At 38.8% G+C, this 22,460-nt stretch overlaps 1 protein-coding gene across 32 annotated transcripts in view; it reads left to right on the top strand.

Annotated features, from left to right (window-relative positions):
* DLG2 (discs large MAGUK scaffold protein 2) overlaps window positions 1-22,460 on the top strand; it is a 1,042,459-nt gene that overhangs the window by 603,993 nt on the left and 416,006 nt on the right. For all 32 annotated transcript variants that reach the window (XM_080581564.1, XM_080581542.1, XM_080581576.1 and 29 more), the window contains one exon: window positions 21,155-21,208. In XM_080581564.1, the coding sequence (XP_080437690.1) occupies window positions 21,155-21,208 (54 nt within the window). The remainder of the gene's footprint in view (window positions 1-21,154; window positions 21,209-22,460) is intronic.

The raw sequence follows: 22,460 nt of genomic DNA, 5'->3' as shown, positions 1-22,460 counted from the left end.
TGTCCTTCTTATAGTGAGGGGCCCAAAGCTGAACACAGTACTCGAGGTGAAGCCTCACCATAGCAGAGCACAGAGGGACAATCACCTCCCTGGTCCTGCTGGCTACACCATTCCTGATCCAAGCCAGGATGCTGTTGCCCTTCTTGGCCACCTGGGCACACTGCTGGCTCATGTTCAGGTGAGCATCAGTCAGCACCTCCAGATCCTTTTCCTCTGCACAGCTTTCCAGCCACTCTGCCCCAAGCCTGTAGCACTGTATGGGGTTGTTGTGACCAAAGTGCAGGACCCAGCACTTATCCATGCTGAACCTCATCCCATCGGCCTCTGCCCATTGACCCAACCTATCCAGGTCCCTCTGCACGGCCTTCCTACCCTCCAGCAGATTGACACTACCCCCCAGCTTGATGTCTGCAAACTTACTGAGGGTGCACTCAATTACCTCGTCCAAATCATCAATAAAGACGAGTAGTAAAGATACTAGTAGATAGAGTAAGAGAAGAAATGACTTGAAAATTTAAGAACAAAACCACGACTAAATAAAGTCATTAAAGATAGTTAAAACTTCTTAAGCAATATTTTCCTTTGGGGACATCAGAAAAAGAGTTCACTAAGAAGCAATGCCAACAGCAAGGAAAGTGAAAACTGTGTGGACCTCAGTTCAGCACAGTGCTTAAGACTGTTCCCTAAGTTCACTGAAACAGTCTTTGTTACTGGCAGTATTTTGAATGCTGAAGTCTACCCAAAAGTTAAGTACCCTGCTGAACTGGGACCAAAGTAGTACTGTCACCTGCAGCTAGATAGACTGTTAAGGTATTTTGTATTTCATGCTATTGTCTTTTTTGTTGTTGTTGTTTCTATGTAAAAGTAAAGAAAAAATAAAAATTCTCTAAAAAACATTTGATATGCAAATTGCTAGGATTTTAAAAAAGTATGTTTTCAATACTGATTATATCAAATGCATACAAAGTCTTTCTCAGATTTTTATTTCTTTATTTGCAGTTTATCTGGAAACCACAGTAAGAAAAGTGGCACACAAGAGGAGGGAAGAAAATTATATTTCTGTAGACAGCTTGCATTCAGATTCAATCCAGCAAATGAGTTCAAAGGCCACAAAAGCCAGGTTTAGTTGCTACAACAACTGATCTTTAACTACAGCAGCACTAGTAGGAAACATTAGTGGAGTAGGATTTCAATTCGTCTGAAACTATTTTACAGCAATATTACTGCCTCTGACTTTTAGATGCAAAGTTAAGCCATCGTGATGTAGGAGTTTTGGACTGGAACTTAGAAATCACTATACTATTCTTATTTCCATTGTGCTGAAAATATACTAACAGCCATTAAAGCTCTTTGGATTTAACAGCACACACATTCATACAACCATAAATACGTAGACCTGTATGTAAAATTGCATGTCTATATTGTTCTTATTCTTCTAATATAAAATACTTTTAAACTGAACTGCTCAGTTATCTCAGTCATTTGCTGTTAATGTATTTGAGGTTTTTAAACAACCCATTGGCAAAACTCCAACAAAGCTTTATAGAAGCTATTCTGTACTAAAATTTATTTAAAATATTAAATATTTTAATGTTTCATAGGAAGGCAGTAATCAAGTTGGATAGATGTAAAAGGGTGATGTACAGTTAAGTAATTCTAAAATTCTCTGCTGGAGACATAGTGGGATATTCCCAGCTGATCTGTAATATCAAATTATAAAATGTAATCTTACTGGTTGAATTATTTAACATTTACTTGATTGATAGTGTTACTTATTTTCATAGAAATAAATATGCATTATAAATAGAGCTACATATGTAAGGCATAAAGAAATCTGGAATGCTATTTTTCCTATAAAACATAAGGGGGTACCTGGGGCAGCTGTGCCTTTGTATATAAACTGTATAAACATTTATTTGATGTAATCGCATCAACATTCATGAAACTTTGAAATTCATTCATGAAATTCATTAAGAGTTCTTTATTCATGCTTTGTCATTATTGTCGTGACCTGAAGTCTTAGTACATGTCCACAGTGTTTTTTCAGAAATAATGGAAAAGTTCATTCTAGGTATTACATAAAGTCTATTATTATTATTATTTTTAATATGATGGAAGGTCTCCTGCAGTGGGCTTTGATCGGAGCTGTAGTATATCAAGCTGTGGTGGGTTGGGCCCAGATGGCAGCCAGACACCCACACAACCACTCGCTCACTGCCCCTTGGCAGGACAGGGGAGAACAGAGGAAGAATGGGAGTGAGAAAGCTTGTGGCTTGAAAGAAAAATAAGGAAGTTGATTACCAATTACTGTCATGGGCAAAACAGGCTCAACTTGGGGAATTTAATTTAATTTACTGTCAATCACAGAATCACAAAATCACAGAATGGCTGAGGTTGGACGGGACCCCTGAAGATCATCTAGTCCAACCCCTCTGCCGAGCAGAATCACCTAGAGCACATTGCACAGGATGGCATTCAGGCAGGTTTTGAATATCTCCAGAGAAGGAGACCCCACAACCTCTCTGGGCAACCTGTCCTAGTGCTCTGTCACCCTCACAGTACAGAAGTGTCCCCTCATGTTCAGCCGGAATCTCCTGTGCTACAGTTTGTGACTGTTGCCTCTCGACCTGTTGTTGGGCCCAAATGAAAAAAGACTGGCTCCATCCTCTCAACACCCGCCCCTCAGATATTTAAAACACATTGATGAGGTCTCCCCTCAGTCTTCTCTTTTCCAGGTTAAACAGGCCCAGTTCTCTCAGCCTGTCCTCGTACTACAGGTGCTCCAATCCTCTAATCATCTTCGTAGCCCTCCTCTGAACTCGCTCTAGTAGTTTTATGTCCCTCTTGTACTGGGGAACCCAGAACTGGACACAGTACTCCAGGAGTGGCCTCATCAGTGCTGAGCAGAGGGGAAGGATCACCTCCCTTGACCTGCTGGCAACACTCTTCTGAATGCAGCCTTGGATACCATTGGACTTCTTGGCCACAAGGGCACATTGCTGGTTCATGGTCAGCCTGCTGTCCACCAGGACTCCCAGGTCTTTCTCTGCAGAGTTGCACTCCAGCAGGTCAGCCCCAAGCCTTTACTGGTGCTTGGGGTTATTCCTCCGTAGGTTCAGGACCCTGCGCTTGCCCTTGTTGAACTTCATGAGGTTCCTCTCAGCCCAACCCTCCAGCCTGCCGATGTCCCTCTGAATGAAAGCACAGCCCTCTGGAATATTAGCCACTCCTCCTAGCTTTGTAAGCATTTACTTACTGGGTTGGGTATTGAGAAACAAAAAAGAGTTAGGGACCTCTCTTCTCCCTGGCTCAGCTTCATTCCAGGCACCACACTTCCCTCCTTGCTGTCAGCACAGGTTACCTGCAGTCCCTTTGGTGAGGTGATGGGGGTGGCAGAGGCGTTTGGGGTCAGGGCTTAGTGTTTTCTCTCTGCTCTTCCTTCTTTTTCACTCTTTTTTTTTTACCATTGCTGTGTCCTTCTTTCTCATTTCCTTCATCTCCAGTGTGGGTCCTCCATGGGCTGCAGTCCGTCTGGGGGAGGACCTGCTTCAGCATGGGCTTGTCCACAGCCTGCAGTCCCTTTGGGTGGTGAGCGTTCTTTTCCATGGGTTCCTCCTACTATTCTGTCCCTGGTGATCCCTCTTTTCCCCCTCCTTGGCATTTTCTGCCCTGTATGAAATATTTTCACAGGTGCCACCAATGTGGCTGCTGGGTTCAGCTGTGTCTTTCTGTGGGGCTGTTGTGGGGCCTGATGGAACCATCTGTGGCTGGTACGGTGCAGCCCCTGACCTCCCCCCACAGCAGCCCTACAGCCTCCCACTTCCAAACCTTCCCCACAGGCACCTAATGCATGAGTGAAAGTAGAAGCCTATTGCAGCTATTCTAGCTGTAACCATTTTCACAGCCAGGGATCCATTTTATGTCCTAAAACATAAGGGGGTAATCATTAGCTATTCGAGTTGATGAAGAATTGGCTAATTACTTTATTTATCCTCCCACTTTAAGTCTTCCACTTTTCAGTGAAGCAGATGGTGCTGAGCATGTTGCGAGAAAATACAAGCAGCTGTTCTGGGTCAAACCAAAGGTCGACTCAAACCATTACACTAAGTACGATGGTGGACAGTAGTGAATGCCTGTGGATGGAGTTTTCAAGGAAAGGAAGAGTTACCTGTTCCTTGTTATATACAGCTAATAGATTTCAGAATTTGCACTAAATGAACCTGTTCATTTGGTCAGTTGAGATATTTTCTGAAATATGCCTCTGAAGGGATATTACACTTTAGTTAATACTTAGGTATTTTTTTGAGCATTTAAATTAATATACAATTTTCTCATCAATCAAAACAATATTAGGGGTAGGGACATGGGAGGGAGAGGCTCTCAAGCTCCCTTCCTTCACCTTCACTTTGCAAAACTCAACTCTCTTTTCAGAAGTTTTTTGTTGTTGTTGTTTTGTTGTTTTTCTTTTAGGGAGGGGGGCAGTTTTTGCCTTAGGCTGTTTAACATTTTGTTTTCCTTGAAAAATTTTACATCAATGTTTTTAAGAAAGTTGGTCAAAAATGTACCCAGGGTATATTGTGTAGATTTTCATGCCTTTTTGAAATAAAATATTTTGTACTAAAACAGGCAAATCTTTGTGATTTTTAATGTTTTGCCTTTATTTTCTTTTCTATCAGCATTAATTGCTAAACTTGAATTGATTTTTTTCAATTAGGTTGGGCCCTTCTATTATTATTTTTCAGTTAACTTTGATTACAAGTATTTGGGGTCTTAAAATTAATTGTTACTGGTAGATGAAAAAGATTACAACACAGTAAAGGACATACTGTTTAAGGCCACTTGTTTCCTACCCTTGTCCCTAGTACCATGTAGGTTTCAGTCTCTCTCTCCTCTCACCTCTCTCCACAAATACTAATTACATTACTTCCTTTTAGGAATCCATTTTTAAGAGAAGGTGAGGAATCAAAGAGTATATATGTTGTTCATTCTGGTATTTCATCTTCTATATCTGATATTTCCATTTCATCATGATTTCCTAGCAACTCTGAGATTCAGATTTGTGTTAAAGCTTGTTTGGTACAGGGTGACATCCAGTTCCAGAAATTCCGTGCAATGTCAGTCTTTGTGTGAATTGTCTGAGTAGACAGCCCACACGTATGCTACATCCTCCTCCCCAAAAGATGCTGTCACTAAAATCCTGACCTTACTGAAATCTTCAAGATTTCTGTGGGCTCTGTATTTTATCATAAGTATATCAAACACGTCTGTTCCCTGATGGGTGGAAGTCCTATCATTTCTGCAGCATGATAACACCTCTCGTAAGTGCAGGGAAAATATACCCAAACAGGTGAAGAGATAACTCGGTTGTACAACATCCCTTTGGCAGTAGAGTGGAATGGCGTCCTTTGGGAGACATAAGAAATCCTTTACATCCCGTGGTTGTTAGGATAGTTTTTTGGATTTAGTCACGTTTTAAAAAAAAAGAAAAAAATAATAAATAAAAACAAAAACAACAACAAAAAAACTCGTTGTTGCTAGAATATTATGTTTTGTCACAAAAATCCTTGTAACGATTTTTCTCATGCCAGTTCTATTTTCAGTACCTATCTTCCAAATTTTCCCATTTATATGAATATATTTTGGCTCAGATTTTAAAGGGGTCTGAGAGTTAGGTGACTGCTGCAACTGAATATAAATATATGCAATTCTCTTTAGGTTTTTGTTTAGTTGTTTTTATTTCCTCTGGGGAGAACCAGCAGTGAACAGTTTAGTCCTAAATTATACAAGAGGAACATTTTAATTTTCATGTGTGTTTTCACTTCTGAATAGTGTAACAACATCTAGCTAGGCAGTTGTGTGATTATCCCAAAGTGAAACATCTGTCTCAGTTCTAATCTTGCCCTCCTATCCTTCCAGTGACGCTTTCTGATTAACTTTTTATTCTTAGGATAGTAATTTGTACCAGAGATCTAATTAAGAACTTTATGTAACACATCCAAAGTCCTCCTTTTGCAAGTCTGTCTCACCTCAGTACCCCTAACGTTGCAGCTTTCAGTATGAAGCATTCTGAAATGTCTGATATTTCAAGCTATCTCTTCTGGTTGAAAACAATTTCAGCTATTGAGAACCGTGAGCAAGATTCATTTCATTCTTTCGTCCCGGTAAGGAAAACTGTAACATACCTCTAAAGTAAGACATGTTTTTAAATTGAAATTCTGAGCGTTAGGTTTCTTTCAGTGGGGGAAAATGGCTAAATTGAACTTCTCTGTTGAGTTGAAAAAACTTGGATCTCTGACCTCAGGTCTTCTGGATGGTTGTGTTTCCAACTGATGCATGGATGAGTGGGAAAGAACAGCCTTTAATAAAAGCTTGCAATTTCTGGGAAGAAAATGCACAGTTCTGTATGTCTGGAGTTAAAAGATGGTGCTGACATTTCTATTTTATCATTTTAAGGTTTGCTTGGAGAAAGAGATAGCTTATATTAAATATAATTCTTATTTCTGGAAAATTATGTAGTAGAGTTAAAGCTTTTAAAAGAGGAAATATTTATCAGCTGCATTTAAAAATATAAATGGGTATTACTGCTTATCACTGAATGGCATACAGTAATATGATAGTGTGTATTGTGTATGAAATAAAATAATTAAGGTGACTGATCTGTTCTATGTTTATATCAATATGGGTTAATAATTTCAATCATATTTTACTTTATATTCATGCAATGTGCTCTGGAAATATTTATTTTCCCATATGTAGCAGCAGATGCAGGATGAGGCTTTCTGTGGCTGGGTTAGGTGAGCAAGATAGGGCATGCTGTAAAGGAAAGAAAATATTTTTATTTCTTCCGTGTATTTTCATTTCATGTGAAATGTAAATTTTATGGGGTATCTCTATAAGAAAATGCATGTATATTGTGCAGAAGACACGTATATCTGAATGATTAAGTATATTATCAGCAGTCTGAAGAATTATGTAGCTACTAATTATATCAACTCAGTGCCTTCACTACCTTATGGGCTGGTAACAAAAGCTGCTTGGATCTCTGTTTGTGTATGAGTAGAGAGCTTAAACTATAATTGAAAGACATTTCAGAATGTGTCACAAAGCATATAGTGGCATGTGAAGGATGGGCTGACTTTAACTTTGGAGTCTCTTGATTTCTCCTTGTTACAGCTGCCCTAAAAAAAAAATGGTGCCTCCTGCAGATTCTGTGTTCTTCTTGCTGTAATATTTTCTATGCTATTTTTCTCCCATTTCTCTGAAGCACACAATGTTCCCATTTCTCGTCCTCTCAACCAAACATTTATTTAGTATCAGGGTCAGGTCTGCAGCAGGGATTTTATATGTTAGTGCTCAGAATTGGTACACCTGCCTGTGAAGTTGGTTACCTTTTCGGAAGGACCGTCAGATTAGGTGTTAATTATCCCCAGACCTCCTATGGCGAAAGTCAGGATTTACAACAGGCTGAGAGTGGTGAGGGTGATATTTCTGCCAGGCATCATGATTTACTGGGGGGGTTGAGGGGTGGGGGGGGATATGATGAAAATTTTCAATTTAAATTGGAGGGTGGAATTGGTACCTAAAAACATAGGATAGGAGGAGAGACGGCATCTGTCCGAAGTGTTCTTTAGTAGAAAGCTACCTCATGTCTGCTTGTCAGTCATATGAGATGGATGTTTTTCACAGCTGAGTCTGAAGCACTGTTGTGCAAAAAAAAAAAAAAAATCTAAGCTCCTAAAGCTGAATATTTTGAGGACTGTGCTTGTGGATTTGGATGCCTGCGTTCTACCCACATCCTGCCTTAAGCAGCCAGGTCCTTTTATGTTTCTAAATGCATGCTTAATCCTCTTCCAAGGTGTTCTCTCCTATCACTTGATGTATAGTGCATAACTTCCACTGCGTTCTTTGTCAGGACATGTTTTCTTTTTCATTCCTGACAGTAATCAAAGCTTGTTTTTGAAAGTCTTTTCCTAGAGCTTTTCCAGCTATTAAAAACAAAGAAACAATACTCCAAAATGTCAGACACCCAGAGGCATTATTTTATTACTATTATTATTATTGTTATTGTTATTATTATTATTTTATAACAAATCTGCCTTGACATTATGAACCATTTAATATTCCAGTGATTTGGGGAGATCATGTAAATGCATGAAAGGTTGTTGTGACATTTGAAGTTCCTCTAATTGATTTGCAAACTCGTCTTCTCAATCTTGGTAAATCGGTTATGACAGTTTTTAGGTTTTATGTCTCTGTGATTGTTACATTCATTGTTCGATACAGTGACAGTGAGAGGTCAATGTTGTCTCTGTGTACAAGAAAGGTTGTTTCATTTTCTGGGTAAGTGGCTTTTAGTTACACACGTTCACACTGTAAATCCAGAGAGCACAGAGCTCTGCCAGTCCTGCCCATATCACTGTAATTAATGTGTAAGAATAGTAGCACCCTAGATTTCTGAGTCTCACAAAGAAGAAAATATGTCTTCAAATCAGGAACTAGAAGATAGCATATACTCAAAGAAGAGTCGTATTTCAAAGTGGTGCCTTACGCTGTTTTTTGTGACTACTTCATCAGTAAAAAAATACCATGTTACTTGCTGCTACATAAGTCACTGTTATAATTGCCCCCATCTATTTTAATTCGGTTTTAGATAATCAGTTTTTACTCTGTGTTTCTGCATCCATTCTAACTGAAACAACACTGTTTAGAAATGACGGAATGTTAAAATGTAAAGATGGTGAAAGACCTCATAGGTCATATTGCCCATCTGCCAAAATGTGAGTACTGCCTACAGTATGCATTTTAGTGCTTAGTCTGAGTTTATAGAAAGAGTTTTAGGCAATAAGGCTTTTATTTCTCCTCTGGGGAAATTACACTATAGTTTGATGAAATTGCCACATAGTTGTATCAGTGTGTAAAATCTGCTTGCCTGTCCTTGGCATGAAATTGAAAAATATTCCAATGTTAAAAATATTCAAATGTTTGTTGAAAAATAGGAAAGTATGATTTTGCTGATTTTAAGTGGTTCTCATCATCATTCTCATCAGAGAATTTTTGTCATTTCTTCCTTTTCTTTTTAGTCCAGCTTCTTAAGTCTGTCTTTCTGGTATTGACATGTCTATTTGTACCGTAATGTAATCTCGTCAGGTTCACAAGGATGCTCTTCCTTCCCTTGATTATTTCTTGACAAGAATTGTGTTCAGTTTTTGGTTGGCCTATAATTTTGATTTAAATAAGGTGTATTTCTATGGTCCTTTATAACTTCTTTGAAAGACTGTCAGTCGTGCTGCACCCTCCAGTCATGTTGTTTGTGCTTCTTAGACTTATAATGGCCCCCAGTACTTTCTTTACTTAAGCAATGCCATACAGAAGAACTCCTTTTATGGCACTCTTAGTACTTATTTCACATTCACTCCCTTAATATGGTTCCATTGTTCTACAAATTTGTGGTGCCTTGCTCTGTTGATTTTGTGTTTTGAAAATTTTTGGTAAACGCTATTTCTAAGAATTAAGAGGTTGACAGCAATAGCATCTTCATGGACTATACATTAGCAGAACAAGGTGTAGCTTTCCTTCTTTAGGGAAAGGTCCTCAATGAAAAATAGTTGGTTGCTACTCTATGTGTTTCTGTCTGTACACAGGACTTTAACTTTCCTTGTGGCTGTGTATTCCTTCCACTCTTTGTTTTCTTTGCTACTCAAGACAACGTTTTATTAGTAAGACTTTTGTTCTTTTACTTTCTTCTGCTGTTCCAGTCTCATCTCCAATACATGATTTGTAGATTTATCAGGAACTAGGATGAATAAAGAAAAGACACCAAACAAATATCTATTCTAAAATGAAATTTTGGAACAATAGGGGTGTTGCAGGCAAAGCAGACTCAACTTGGTTGAATTCAACTTTATTGCCAATTAATTAAAACATTTAATTTCTGAAATGGGTATTGAGAAACAAGACAAACAGTAGACGTAACACTCAGGGAAGACACCTCTCTCTTCCCCATTTCAGCCTCACTCCAGACGCCTCTTCCTTGGTTAACACCACAGGTTACACTCAGCCCCTTCAGTGAGGTGACGGCAGTGCAGAAGGTTGGGGCCTGGTGTCAGCAGTTCTCCTTTGGGAACTGGGCAGCCTCGGCCTCTCCTCACAGAGCCTGGCCTTCCTGCCTCCTGCTGACATCACCTTGCCCTGTGCAAGGTGGAGGGCAGGTGTAATACACGTGTCACGCTTCAGTAGGACATATTCCTTAAAAGAGCCACTGTGACGTAGAAGATTAAGTTAAATTAGGTCCAAAGAAATTGGACACCTTTTTTCCCTTGGAGCTATATAATGCATTTTATTTTATTTCAGCTATGAGGGAAATTGGACCTAAAAACTAGAAGAAAGTGGTATGAGTGTGTTTCCACATTCCATTCTGAATCAAGATCACATCATTTTCTGTTTTCAGTAACAACCATGTAGCATTACATGGCATCATGAGGGGCATCCTCTCTCTGCTCAGCAGCCTGTTGCATTCCAGCTGCGTGCTACAATCTGTGAAATGATGGAAAAGTGGCAATTTTAGCATGCACTGAGCAGCAAGTCATCCACAGAGCCAGTCTCTGAGACGGAAGGGCCACAGGGAGAAACCTGAGACAGAAAATGGTTGGCAAGCCCTATAGTGAAAAAAGGAATAGTTGTAATTTAAGATAGTATTTCTCCATTGAGAAATGTATTTTATGCCACTTAAGGCAAAGTGTTGTAAAAAGCCTGAACTGATCTGAACCCTGAGTATCTTTGCTTTTTACAGTGATGTTTCTTAATTTTCGGATAATATGAGTGTGGTGGTCCTGCACAGATTTAGGATTTGAAACAAACTGTTGACAAGCAACATATATGGGATTATTTTATTTTTTTATTACTTTTATTCATCACCTAGTGATTCTGGGACATGAAGGTACACTATGGGACAGCAATTAAAATATTTTCAGAGGTTTTAGGTTAGAAGTTTACTTCTGCTGACACAAAAAGCAAAACCCTGTGCTCTCCAGCACAGCCGAATTTGATTGAGTTTGTTGCAGATATTCAAAGCCAAATTTAATTCTTTATCTTCTCTTAAGTTCTTCCTAATTGTTGCTAAATATGCATTAACTATGTGAAAGCATGTGGCAAAATAGCTTTGGTCCTGTACATGTTTAAACAGAATAAATGAGTTAAGATGATATGGACCACAGTAATGTCCAACCCTTGTCCTGGTAACTTCGGTGCTGAAATTGGATCAATGGTGATTTTGCTTATTTTCCTGTGCTATGTGGAAACCTTTGTAAAACTCTAAAGAATCTTTCCTCTGTATTTCTTACTCTTTGTGTTCTATGAACACTTTTGTCTGTAGCACCACTAAGTCTTGGTCTCTTCTCTTCATTCCAAGTACAGGTGGGTGCTCTTTGGCACCTGCTCGCTTATCACATTAGTTTTGGGCTGCTGTACACAGTGCTCAGTGTCACTGATCAGCTCCTGAGGGCAAGAGTTTGGTTCTTTGGAATTGTCTTTATGCCGTGATAAACCTCCGGCATAGATATGGAATTATATTAATTTCCCTATTTCACATTAGTTTTATGTTCATTTTTTTGTTGTCTTCATCTGTGTTGTAATTTCTAGTCTATTTGTTTCTGTGTTTTTGAGGCTGATTATAAAATTCTCCATGCAGCAATAAATGTTACGTTCAACTTGCAGGTACTGCAGGCTGTAAAAAGGTAGCAAAATAAGATATGAGATAACTGCTTTGTGAGCTTGGTCTGCCATGATTTTAAAGTAAACAGACATGCCACCAGCGATGCAGCCTTTGCTTTTAAAGAGAAAGGAGGAATATTTTCTCTCTCTGGAAGGAATTTCATCTTTGTTCACATCAAGGCTGAATCATGCACTGTAGCAGGTAGCAACATCAACAGAATGACTTAAAACTGGATGCATACTTTTGTCTGTGAGTGCATGCATATACGTGTGTATGTACAGGTTTTGTATATATGAGGAGAAATAAAAGATTATGAAATAGAAAAAAAAAGAAAGAAAAATAGAAAAAGAAAAAAGAAAATAGAAAAATAGAAAAAGAAAAAAGAAATAAAACAGCTCAAAGAAGTCCCTCCTGTATCTGAAAACCTGCACTTTAGTTGCCTTGCTTCCATTAACCAGCTGGCTAAATGCATGCATGCTCTATAAATACTGTCAGGAGAAAACTAAAACTAATATTGAGTAGAAACATACTAGCTTAAATTTTGATTCTGTTGAAGCAGATCAATGTTTTACCATTAACTTCAATTATGCAGGGACTTTCACCCAGAAATTTTTAGATCTGATAGATATAGCAGAATCCCATTAAGACATTTAAAATGGAAGGTACAATATGCTTTGGTAATTTCACCGTAGAAAGTAAATTAGATTACCTCTTAGCTTTTCAGTAGCATCACTGAACCCTTTATTTTTGCAGTGTATATTTCCACTAATACTGAATGCAGTGTCAAGGCAGATTTTTCCAATGTTTCCTCTTCTTTTAAAATTGTAATGAACACTATAAAATCTGAACAAAATGTATGCATTATCAGATGTCAGAGTTTTGATGATAATACACTTATAAAAAGACCATATGGGATGGATCTCTATTTTTGCTCGAAAGTTTCCAGATCCAGACTTAGGAACATAGCAGAAACTGACAATGCTTGCATAGGTTAAATCTGTTATTTTTTTAAGTGATGAACACATTTACGACAGAGTTTGGGAAAGTTCTGAAGTACCGCAGAGATCAGATCAGAGGATAGAACAGAGATCTAGGTAACGAATGTTTATGGCCCATTCACTTTCCAAAGGCCATGAACATGTGCTGAAGCAGTATTTCTAAATACAGGATTTAGGCCTAAATTTCTGTGCAAAGCTAGAGCACTGGTGTAAGACAAGTTGCATCAATTTCTTTTGTGAGTCAGTAGAGATGTGATAATAGGACCTCTGTGTGAGTCTTCTTATGGCATTTGGCATCCTGGAATGAGACAGATGGATCCACTCTATCTACTGGTAAGAAGGTTATCACCTCAAAATTTAATGGGTAATAACATTTAGTTGAATGATATCTTCACTGGAAATTCAGATGTGTCATAATTATCCCTCATTCTCTATGGAGCTTTTTCCATTGACATTTCTGTGTCCTTCACTGGATCAGATTTGGGCAAAAAGGTACTGTTACGTTAATTATTGCTAATCCAAACAGCTAACGGACAGTATCAGTACATGTGAAACTTCAACAGCTGTAAAGTGGGTGCTTTCTTGTCATTCTTCTGACAACCTGTGGAACCCTATAAAAATGATAGTTTTTCCTTAGTCCTTTAGACGTTTCCTTTAATGTCACAGGTAATACAATTTTAAATAGGAAATTACTCCTACAGTTTAAATAAAAAACAACACAAAACCCCAAGCCCCAAAATAACACCACCTTATTTGAAAGGAACTGTTTACCTTTAAATAGCTTTATATGAGGTTGTGTTACATATGTAGGTAAAGGCCTCAAGGATTTCTTGAGGCATTTTTCTTCTATTCTTGACAGCTGCAGCCTTGCAAGCAAAGCTGCTTTTGACTTCTGTTTTATGTCCCTAAGCAGAGGTAGGATTGTTTACTGAAAAGTCAGTCTTTAAACTATCAAAAAGGCTCCTGATCTTTTATATTTTCTTTTTAACAAAGAGCAAATGACTTTTTCTCCTTCTTAGTCTTACAGTTTGTAATTCAGTTGTAAATACGACAAAGGTGCTGTGTTCTGTGATCTTGAGGCTTCAGAGCATGCCAGAGAATTACTGTTTTGACATCTAAATTATCATTTATTCTTTCCTCCCATTGTGTGTCTGTGTAAATCTATTTCTTACAGTTGTGAAAGGAAACTTCTGAAAATATAAAATAAATTTAAATCAGCGTTACCTTCTAAGGGCCTCAAACAGTCTGAAATAGTATCAGAGAGATACAAGGTGCTCTGTTCTTGTAAAAATATGGGGGCTGCTCCACTTCGCATTACTAAAACACAACATAACATTTTTGAAGAAAAATGGAGTTGCAATGGAATATTCCACAAGGTGTTTTAGAATTTAGGGCTGACTACCTAGAAAGACGAGTCCTTAACTCTGGCTTACAGTCTGTTGAATCAGGTCTCTGCAAAAGATGGTAATAAGTCACTGACAACTACATTTACTTTTTAAATGGTAATGCATACACTGTTGTATTACTCAAAATTTCACCATCTCTTTATTTTGAGTTTACTTACATATGATAATGGAGAGTGATGGTGATTCCTTAATAGGAAAACAAACAATTGAGAGTTCTGACTCAAAGTCACAACTAGGTGAATGGTTTCAAATTAAATTGGTCACATGCCTGTTTTAATGTTTTCTGGTCAAGGAGTAACGTGCTGCACTCGTTATTTTTAAAATGCCTCAGTTTTCTTGTACCTATGCAAGTAGTTTCACGGTCTGATGTTGAATACAGCATTGCATAGTACCAACAGTTAAAGCAAGGAGTTGTGCATGGTCCAAAAAGAATGACTCAATATAAGATGGATAGTCTGTAAAACCATGAATGCTGTAAGTAAAACCAGTCAAGCAAGAAAGGTAGAAGGAGAGTTCATTTCGTCTGAGGTATGAGTCATGTCACATACTTGTAGAGAATTTGGTAGCAGAGGAAATGTTCATGAACTAGACTGTGTGCCTTTTTGTTCTCTTTCTAGCTACGTCAAGTGCTTTTGCTGTATCTTTCTTTTAAGCTGTGCTTTTGGTGGAAAAACAACTAGACTGTCTGACTCGCTGCAAGCAGAACAATCTCATATATTTGTGGAAGCAAAGTCTGTTGTGCTTGAGTCCTTTAAAAAGAAAAATAAAATCTTTCTCCTTTTTTTTCTCCACAAAGCTATTCTAGTTTTGTCCCAGCTACGCCAATCTGTCACTGCAGCTGTCAGCATGATGCCTTTCCTTCAAAGCACAGAGATGGCTCAGCTGAAAGCACTGCTTCTAGTCAAGGGCAGGAAAAGGGCCTATGAAGGGAACACTAGTTATAAGGCTGGTAGCCTGCGCAATCCATAGTTAGCATAAAATAATACTTACGTATGGGTACAGACTGGAGCAGAAAGGAAAGTGGACGTGGAATGGGAAAATAGGATCATTCAATTCAGTACACTCAGTAAAATTCCACCTTTTAGAAATTGGTCTGGATTTATTTTGCAGGTGAAGAATTGTGACTAAGTTCACTAAGGCCTCTGGCCATTTTTAAAATCTCTTTAAAAGCTCTTTGCATGCTACCTATCTTAAGAGAATGCTGTCACTCATGAACTAATTATTATGGATTTTAATTAATCCTGCAAGTTAGGTGATTAGACATTTAAAACTTTTAAAACTCCCTACATAGCGATAGAGTATTTAGTTCTTGCCAACCGTCATCTCTCTTAAAATTTTGATCAAATTGAGCCAGCTTTGCTAGAGGTGTTTTTTAGCTGGGAAAAGTTAGCAAAAGAATAATTAAATGTCTTGTTGAAGATTTCAGAGCAGGTAAAAGGGCAGAGATGGGAATAACTTCTTTATCATTGTCTTCTAGAAGGCCATTTCTTCTCACCCAGTCTCAAAAGTGGGTGGATAGTTTATATATGTATAGGTATATAGTGTGACAGATCACAGTAGGCTGAGATTCTAGAAAGAGCCTAGAGCCTTTTTTGCATGCATTTGTTAATTTATGCACAGTTGGAAGTATTCTTGATGAGTTGATGAACTGCTGTGTTGGATTTCTCAACATTCTCCACAACTGAAGCAATATCAGGGTATCTTTTTTTGAGCATTTGGTGAATTTGAGCATGTGACGTTTTTAAGTCAGAGTAGATATAGCCCATGATCTCAGAAAACAAGATCCTTCTTGTGGACTGCTACTTATAATCTCTGATTGTCTCTTGACCAATCCCTTGAGTAACTTCACTAGGATTACTAAACTGTTTTGATCTCGTTGTGTACTGCATGGCTAGTACTATATTTAGGGCTCTCTCCAGTGCTTGCAAACTGTCTTCTCAACTTTCCGTTAAAGCCTCCTGCTTTACTTGCAGTGATCTACAAACTGACACAACTAACAAAATCAGAGTTGTTTCCTGTACTTCTATTAAATGCAATGTTGTAGCTCAGGAGGTCAGTGTTCTTCAAATTACCATATGCTAGAGTCACCAAAACAGAATGTTTTGTGGGTTTTTTTCTGTCCAAAACCAAGAAAAGAATCCAAACAGCAAACAGAGACTCACTATCCCACACACATGTGCATGCATGCACACATACACACGTGTGCATGCATGCACGCATACACACAGTGGGTGGCTATAATTGCTATATCCATCTGAAAGTATTGCTCTGTGAATCTTATGCTCATCTGTCTCATTGGGATGAATATCTCGGAAGGAGAAAATTATCATTGAAAGCTGAATTTAACTTTTCAGTTAGTAAGGAGTACAATAAGCATTGTGCTAAAATGAACCCTGAATGGTATTCTTGCTTGAAAGACAGTTATTTACAGGTGCTATAGGAAGGCTAGGTAGGAGAGATGATGGGTCAGGGGAGGATCACTGGTATTCAATGGAGCAGCTTAGATGCTCAGACTTGTGCTGTGGAAGGGGTGATGGGCAAGGTGAGAACCTGGGGGTCAGGGTTAGGTAGGAGGCTAACGAGGGAAAGATCTTGGTAGGTGCCACCAGGAAGCCTCAGCAAGGATTATGATGAACAGAGGGATGTGATTAGAAAAAGTCAGATCAGTTTATGAAGGGTAAATTGTACCTCGCAAACCTGACAGCTTTCTGTGATGAGATGACCAGCTCTGTGGATGAGGGGAAAGTAGTAGGTGCATTTTGCCTTGATTTTAGCAAAGCTTTCAGCTCAAATTCTCAGTCTTGTAGCCAAGTGAGAGAGAGAGAGTCACTGGATGGGAGTGCTGGAAGATGTGTGGGACACTGGCTGGACCACCAGGCCCAAAAGGGAGTGGTCAGCAGTTTGATGGTCTGTGGTCTGGCTGCTGACCAGTTACTTGCGGTGTTTTTGCTGAATTGATACTGGTGCTAGTGCTAATCTCTTCATTAATAACCAGAATGATCAGGTAGAGTTTTTAGCAAGTTTTTAGATAACATCAGAATGGGCAGAGGAGATGGTACACTAGCTATTCCAGTTGCTGTTCAGAGGGATCTCAACAGGCAGGAGAAATGAGCTGAGAGGAACCTCATAAAGTTCAATGACAGTAGGCAGGAGTTCCTACGCCTGGACAGAATAAAACGTGCAGCAGGCCAGGCACAGTCTGGCTAGGCAGCAGCTTTTCAGAGTGGACAACAAGTTGCACGAGTCAGCCATGTGTCCTCGCAGTACTAAAGGCTGACAGCAGACCGGGCCACACTAGTAACAACCTTGCTAGCAGCTTGAGGGCTGTCTGCTCCCTCAGACCTGCAAGACTTCATCCAGAGTACTGTGTCCATTCCCAGGCTCCCCAGTATGCCAAAGCATGTTGGATGGAGGATGACCAAGGTGTTGGAGCACAGAACAGTGGCAGGGTCTGGTGCACAGACTGTACAAGAAAAGGGTGGGAGAACTTGGTTTGTTCATCCTGGAAAAGAAGAGCTTCTGGGAGGAATCTAACTGCTGTCTTCAAGTATATAAGGGAGATTTGATAGGGGGATTGAGATACTGGCTGGAGAGGAGACGAAGCCAGACTCCTCTTAGATACTCCGAAGGACAAGAGGCTCCATACACAAGTTTCATTGGGGGAAATTCTGACCAGATATAAGAAAAAGCTCTTCTCAGTGAGGATGTTTGGGTCTGAAACTGGGACCTAGCAAGGCTGTGAAAGTCCTGAAAGCAGCTGGTCAGTGAGTGATTAGGAAGAAATTCTTTTCTTTACTCAGGTACCAGAGCAAGTTGCCCAGAGAAGCTGTGGATGCCCCATCCCTGGGAGTGTTCAAGGCCAGGCTGGATGGGCCTTTGGGCAACCTGATCTGATGGGAGGTGTCCCTGCCCATGGCAGGTGGTTGGAACTGGATGGGCTTTAAGGTCCCTTCCAACCCAAACTGTTCTGTGATTCTGTGAAAATTGCTATTTTTTATGAAAACCTGATATGGATATAAAGCTTTGTTCCCAAATTGAGTTAGAAGTAATCAGTATAGTATAGGAATGCTTTGGAAAATTACTTCTGAAAGATTGTTATTTAATAGATACTGTTTTTTAAAGCAGTGGAAAGATGCTTTCATTCTGAAGATCGAAGACTTTGTTTATATTTGGTATTAGAGCTTTTCACATTGTATAAAAATACAAAAAAGATAAAATCAATGAAACGCAAAATTTGGTAGAGACAGTGGAATATTGTCAAAATTAATCTTTTTCTTCCTGTAGCAAAGGTATCAGTGTTTATATTGAACTCCAGAGTAGTGTAGGCTAAGATTATAAAAAAGTAACCTTGTTTAACCCTCAGTGATAATACAGTTATAAATCATTCCATATGCCTAAAGCTAAAAATAGTATAATCAAATGACCTTCAGCTTTTATTTATTTCAAAGTGCCCAGTGTTATGGAGCACAATGAGAATAAATGTGTGTGTGTGTATGTGTGTTTGTGAAACATCTTTTCAGATACTACACATCTTTAGTATTAAACTATACATTACTATGATAACGGATACATGCCATGGTATATATACACACCATATTATATATATTTTACTTTCAGTTTTTGCTTACAGGTTGTGCAGTGGTATAGAAATAATGGCCTTAATCATCAGTGGCTTTTGTGCAATTATGTACAATTTCTTTGAACACAGAGTTATCTCACAATAACTGGAAAGAATCTTACAAAATTGGAAAGAAACTGTGATACCCTCAAAATATTCAAATTATTGCACTAATTAATGTTACATTCTTAATTCAGGTTATGTTACTTAGGTTTGAGATCATACAATCATAGAATCATAGGATGGTTTGGGTTGGAAGGGACCTTAAAGACCACCGAGTTCCAACCCCCTGCCATGGGCAGGGACACCTCCCACCAGACCAGGTTGCTCAAAGCCCCATCCAGCCTGGCCTTGAGCACCTCCAGGGATGGGGCATCCACAGCTTCTCTGGGCAGCCTGTTCCAGTGCCTCACTACCCTTACGGTGAAGAATGTCCTCCTAATGTCTAACTGAATCTATCCTCTTTTAGTTTAAAGCCATTTAAAACCCTGCAGTGAGTATTTAACAATAGAAATGTGATTGGTGTCTTCAATAGCGCTGTGCTAATATATCCCTGCCATGCACAGAGACCCTGCAGTTTCTGCAACTTTAAAGTATAGGCAGTCCTTCATTGGCTAATATGCAAATAGATAAATAGGATTAACGAGCTACTAGGCTAAGCATTAGTATGTAGGAGTAGTTTGATGTCATGCCCAAGGGGTCTTTACTGACCAAGCAGGCATCAGTCAGGTGGAGAAGGGTTGCCCTCCATCACTTGTTGTAGTGGGCTGACAGCATGTTGATGTTTCTCCTCCTTAGTCTTTGAGCTGTTACCAACTCCATCTCAGCAGTTCTGCCTCTGACATTTTACTTATAGTGTGTGACTCTACTATATACTTTACCACAGCCCTGTAATTTTCTCCAGTCTGAGCCAAGGTTATGCAGATGGGTCAAATCAGAGCTTGGCCTTGGATAACCACCACTGAACCCCAGAGTGGGACGGGGAAGAGGTTAGGGCATTTTGGGTTAATGGAAAGCAACATGGATATGGGTTTCATCAATAAGCTAAAGATCAGGTTGCACAGCTTTACAGATTCACAAATCTTTTTAAAACAGGTCTATACTTCAAACTCAACATCAACTACTCAGTTGATGAAACTCAGTTCAGCACATGAAACAGTCAAGTTTTACAGTTTGGATAAAAATATCACATTATACATGCATATATGTATACTACATAGTGATATAATATAGATAAATAGTATAAGCATACAAAATGTTGAGTTTTATATTCTAGAAAGATCAATTGATCATCTTGGTTTTCCTTAAACACAAAAAGTGGACTGGTAAGGAAAGGGAAGATGTAACCCTCACCCCCAAGGTTGCCTGAATTGTAAATTGAATACATTGTTTCTTATAGTTCTACTCAAAAGCATGGATGTGATCCAAAGCCTATTGAACTTCAAAAGAAATAATGAAGCAACCATGATTTGGAGGCTGAGAATGTATTTCGTTCATCCTAAATTGATTGAACAGAATCCAATGTTATATGCTGTCGTACGACATGAGTCCTGCATTTTGGTCACAACAACCCATTGCAACGCTATAGGCTTGGTGCAGAGGAAAAGAATCTGGGGGTGCTGGTTGACACTCATCTGAACATGAGCCAGAGGTATGCCCAGGTGGCCAAGAAGGCCAATGGCATCCTGGCTTGTATCAGGAATAGTGTAGCCAGCAGGACCAGGCAGGTGATTATCCCTCTGTACTCTGCTCTGGCAAGACTGCACCTTGAGTACTGTGTTCAGTTTTGGGCCCCTCAAAACAATAAGGACATCGAGGCCCTCAAATGTGCCCAGAGAAGGGCTATGAAGCTGGTGAAGGGCCTGGAACACAAGTCCTGTGAGAAGAGGCTGATGGAACTGGGGTTGTTCAGTCTGGAGAGGAGGAGGCTCAGGAGAGACCTTATTGCTCTCTACAATCACCTGAAAGGAAGGTGTGTGTAGCTGGGGGTCAGCCTCTCCTTGCAGTTAACTAGTGATGGGACTAGAGGGAATGGCCTCAAGCTGCATCAGGAGAGGTTCAGGTTGGAAATGAGGAGACATTTCTTCTCAGAAGAGTGGTCAGGCATTGGAAAGGGTTGCCTAGGGAGGTGGTGGAATCATTGTCCCGGGGGGTGTTCAAGGAAAGGTTGAACCTGGCAGTTAGGGACGTGGTTTAGTGGGTGATATTGGTTGTAGGGTGATGGTTGGACCAGATGATCTTGGAGGGCTTTTCCAACCTTAATGATTCAGGGATCTATGATTCTATGATTCAATGGGTAGATGGGCTTTTATACTTTTAACTTAATTAAAAGTTGTAAATTTTAAATGTAATTTAACTTCAATATTAAAGAATTTCAGATTTTTACATTTCTTTTCTCTCTTTTTTTTTTTTTTTCTTTTAGGCAAGCCCTGCCCCTATAATTGTCAACACAGACACCTTGGACACAATCCCTTATGTAAGTATTAATTTATTATAATATATATAATTTGTTTATTTTCCCAAATAAATTCTAATCAGTATTGGATAGAAGTTATAAACAAATCTTTCAGTTAATTGTCTCTTTTACAGTAACACAGCTTGTTCATTTCTAGAAGAAGAAATCAGGAATAATAACTGTACTCAGGTGAATTATAACATTATAAGCACATAAATTGTAGTTGAGACTTCAACACATGAACTGTAACTTACTAAAACTAGCCTTTCTTTGAAAAAAAAATGTGATTTCATTAAGTCGTTCCTCTTTACTAGTAACAGAGAGCATTAATATTTCCTTTTTAGAGCAGCATACACACTTGTAGTTTATTAAGATTCTAGATTCATGGAATAATATTAAAATGATGCAAATAGCTCTTAATTTTTCTCTATATATCCCTTTTGCAGATAATAACTGTACATGACAGATAGCAGCACAAACTAGATGATTTCATATGTTGTTATTAATGTGTTTTTACATGGCTTCTATTTTTATGGCTTATAATAAAAACAATTTTACCTTAAAATAAATATATGTTTTTACTAAAGTAAAAAAAAATCTGCTTTTTGCATGCATTTGATAACAATGTCATTGTAGAATTTAAAAACAACCATAGTTGAAGGTAAAAGGCATAGAGAAAAACAAAGTGGATAAATAATAAGACAAGTAACAGGCTTAAGTGATTGCATGCAAGAAAAGCAAGTAGTATGAAGCTAGCCAGCCAGTATCAAATCTTTCTTCTTGTATACTCTTAGTACTCTTTTTAAAGCTCCTAATTAATGTCTCTCATCTGTCGGGTGTTGTCCATATCTGTTTCTTATGGTTCCAATGCATAAATCTAATTATTTATCCACTTATGCTAGTGATTTTGCTGGTTTCTGTCTTACAGAAGCCTACTGATGAGAAGTTTAATAGGAGTTATCCTTGCTACCTTTGTTTCTGACAATTTATAAAACTTAGAAAATATTGTGTAGAACACATGTAAAGATCATAGCCAAGAGCAATTTAGAACAATGACACTGCTGTAAAGCAGAAGAGAACTTAATCCCATGTTGGGAATTTCAGCCACTGGGAAGGGCAGAAAAGTTAAATAAAATTTCTCCGTTCATTTGCATCAAACTTTCTTAAACAATTTCCTAGTTTCATTTTGAAGTCTCAGTTTTCCTTCCTAACATCAGAACCATCTGCTGTGCTCTCACTTCCAATAGGTCTGGCTTTTCTTCTGTTATAATGA

Source organism: Anser brachyrhynchus (genome assembly GCF_964034855.1).
Source record: "Anser brachyrhynchus genome assembly, chromosome: 1".
In the NCBI taxonomy this organism is placed as follows: Eukaryota; Metazoa; Chordata; class Aves; order Anseriformes; family Anatidae; genus Anser; species Anser brachyrhynchus.
Note: the sequence above shows the minus strand (reverse complement) of the source record. Positions and strands in the feature narration are given on the sequence as shown.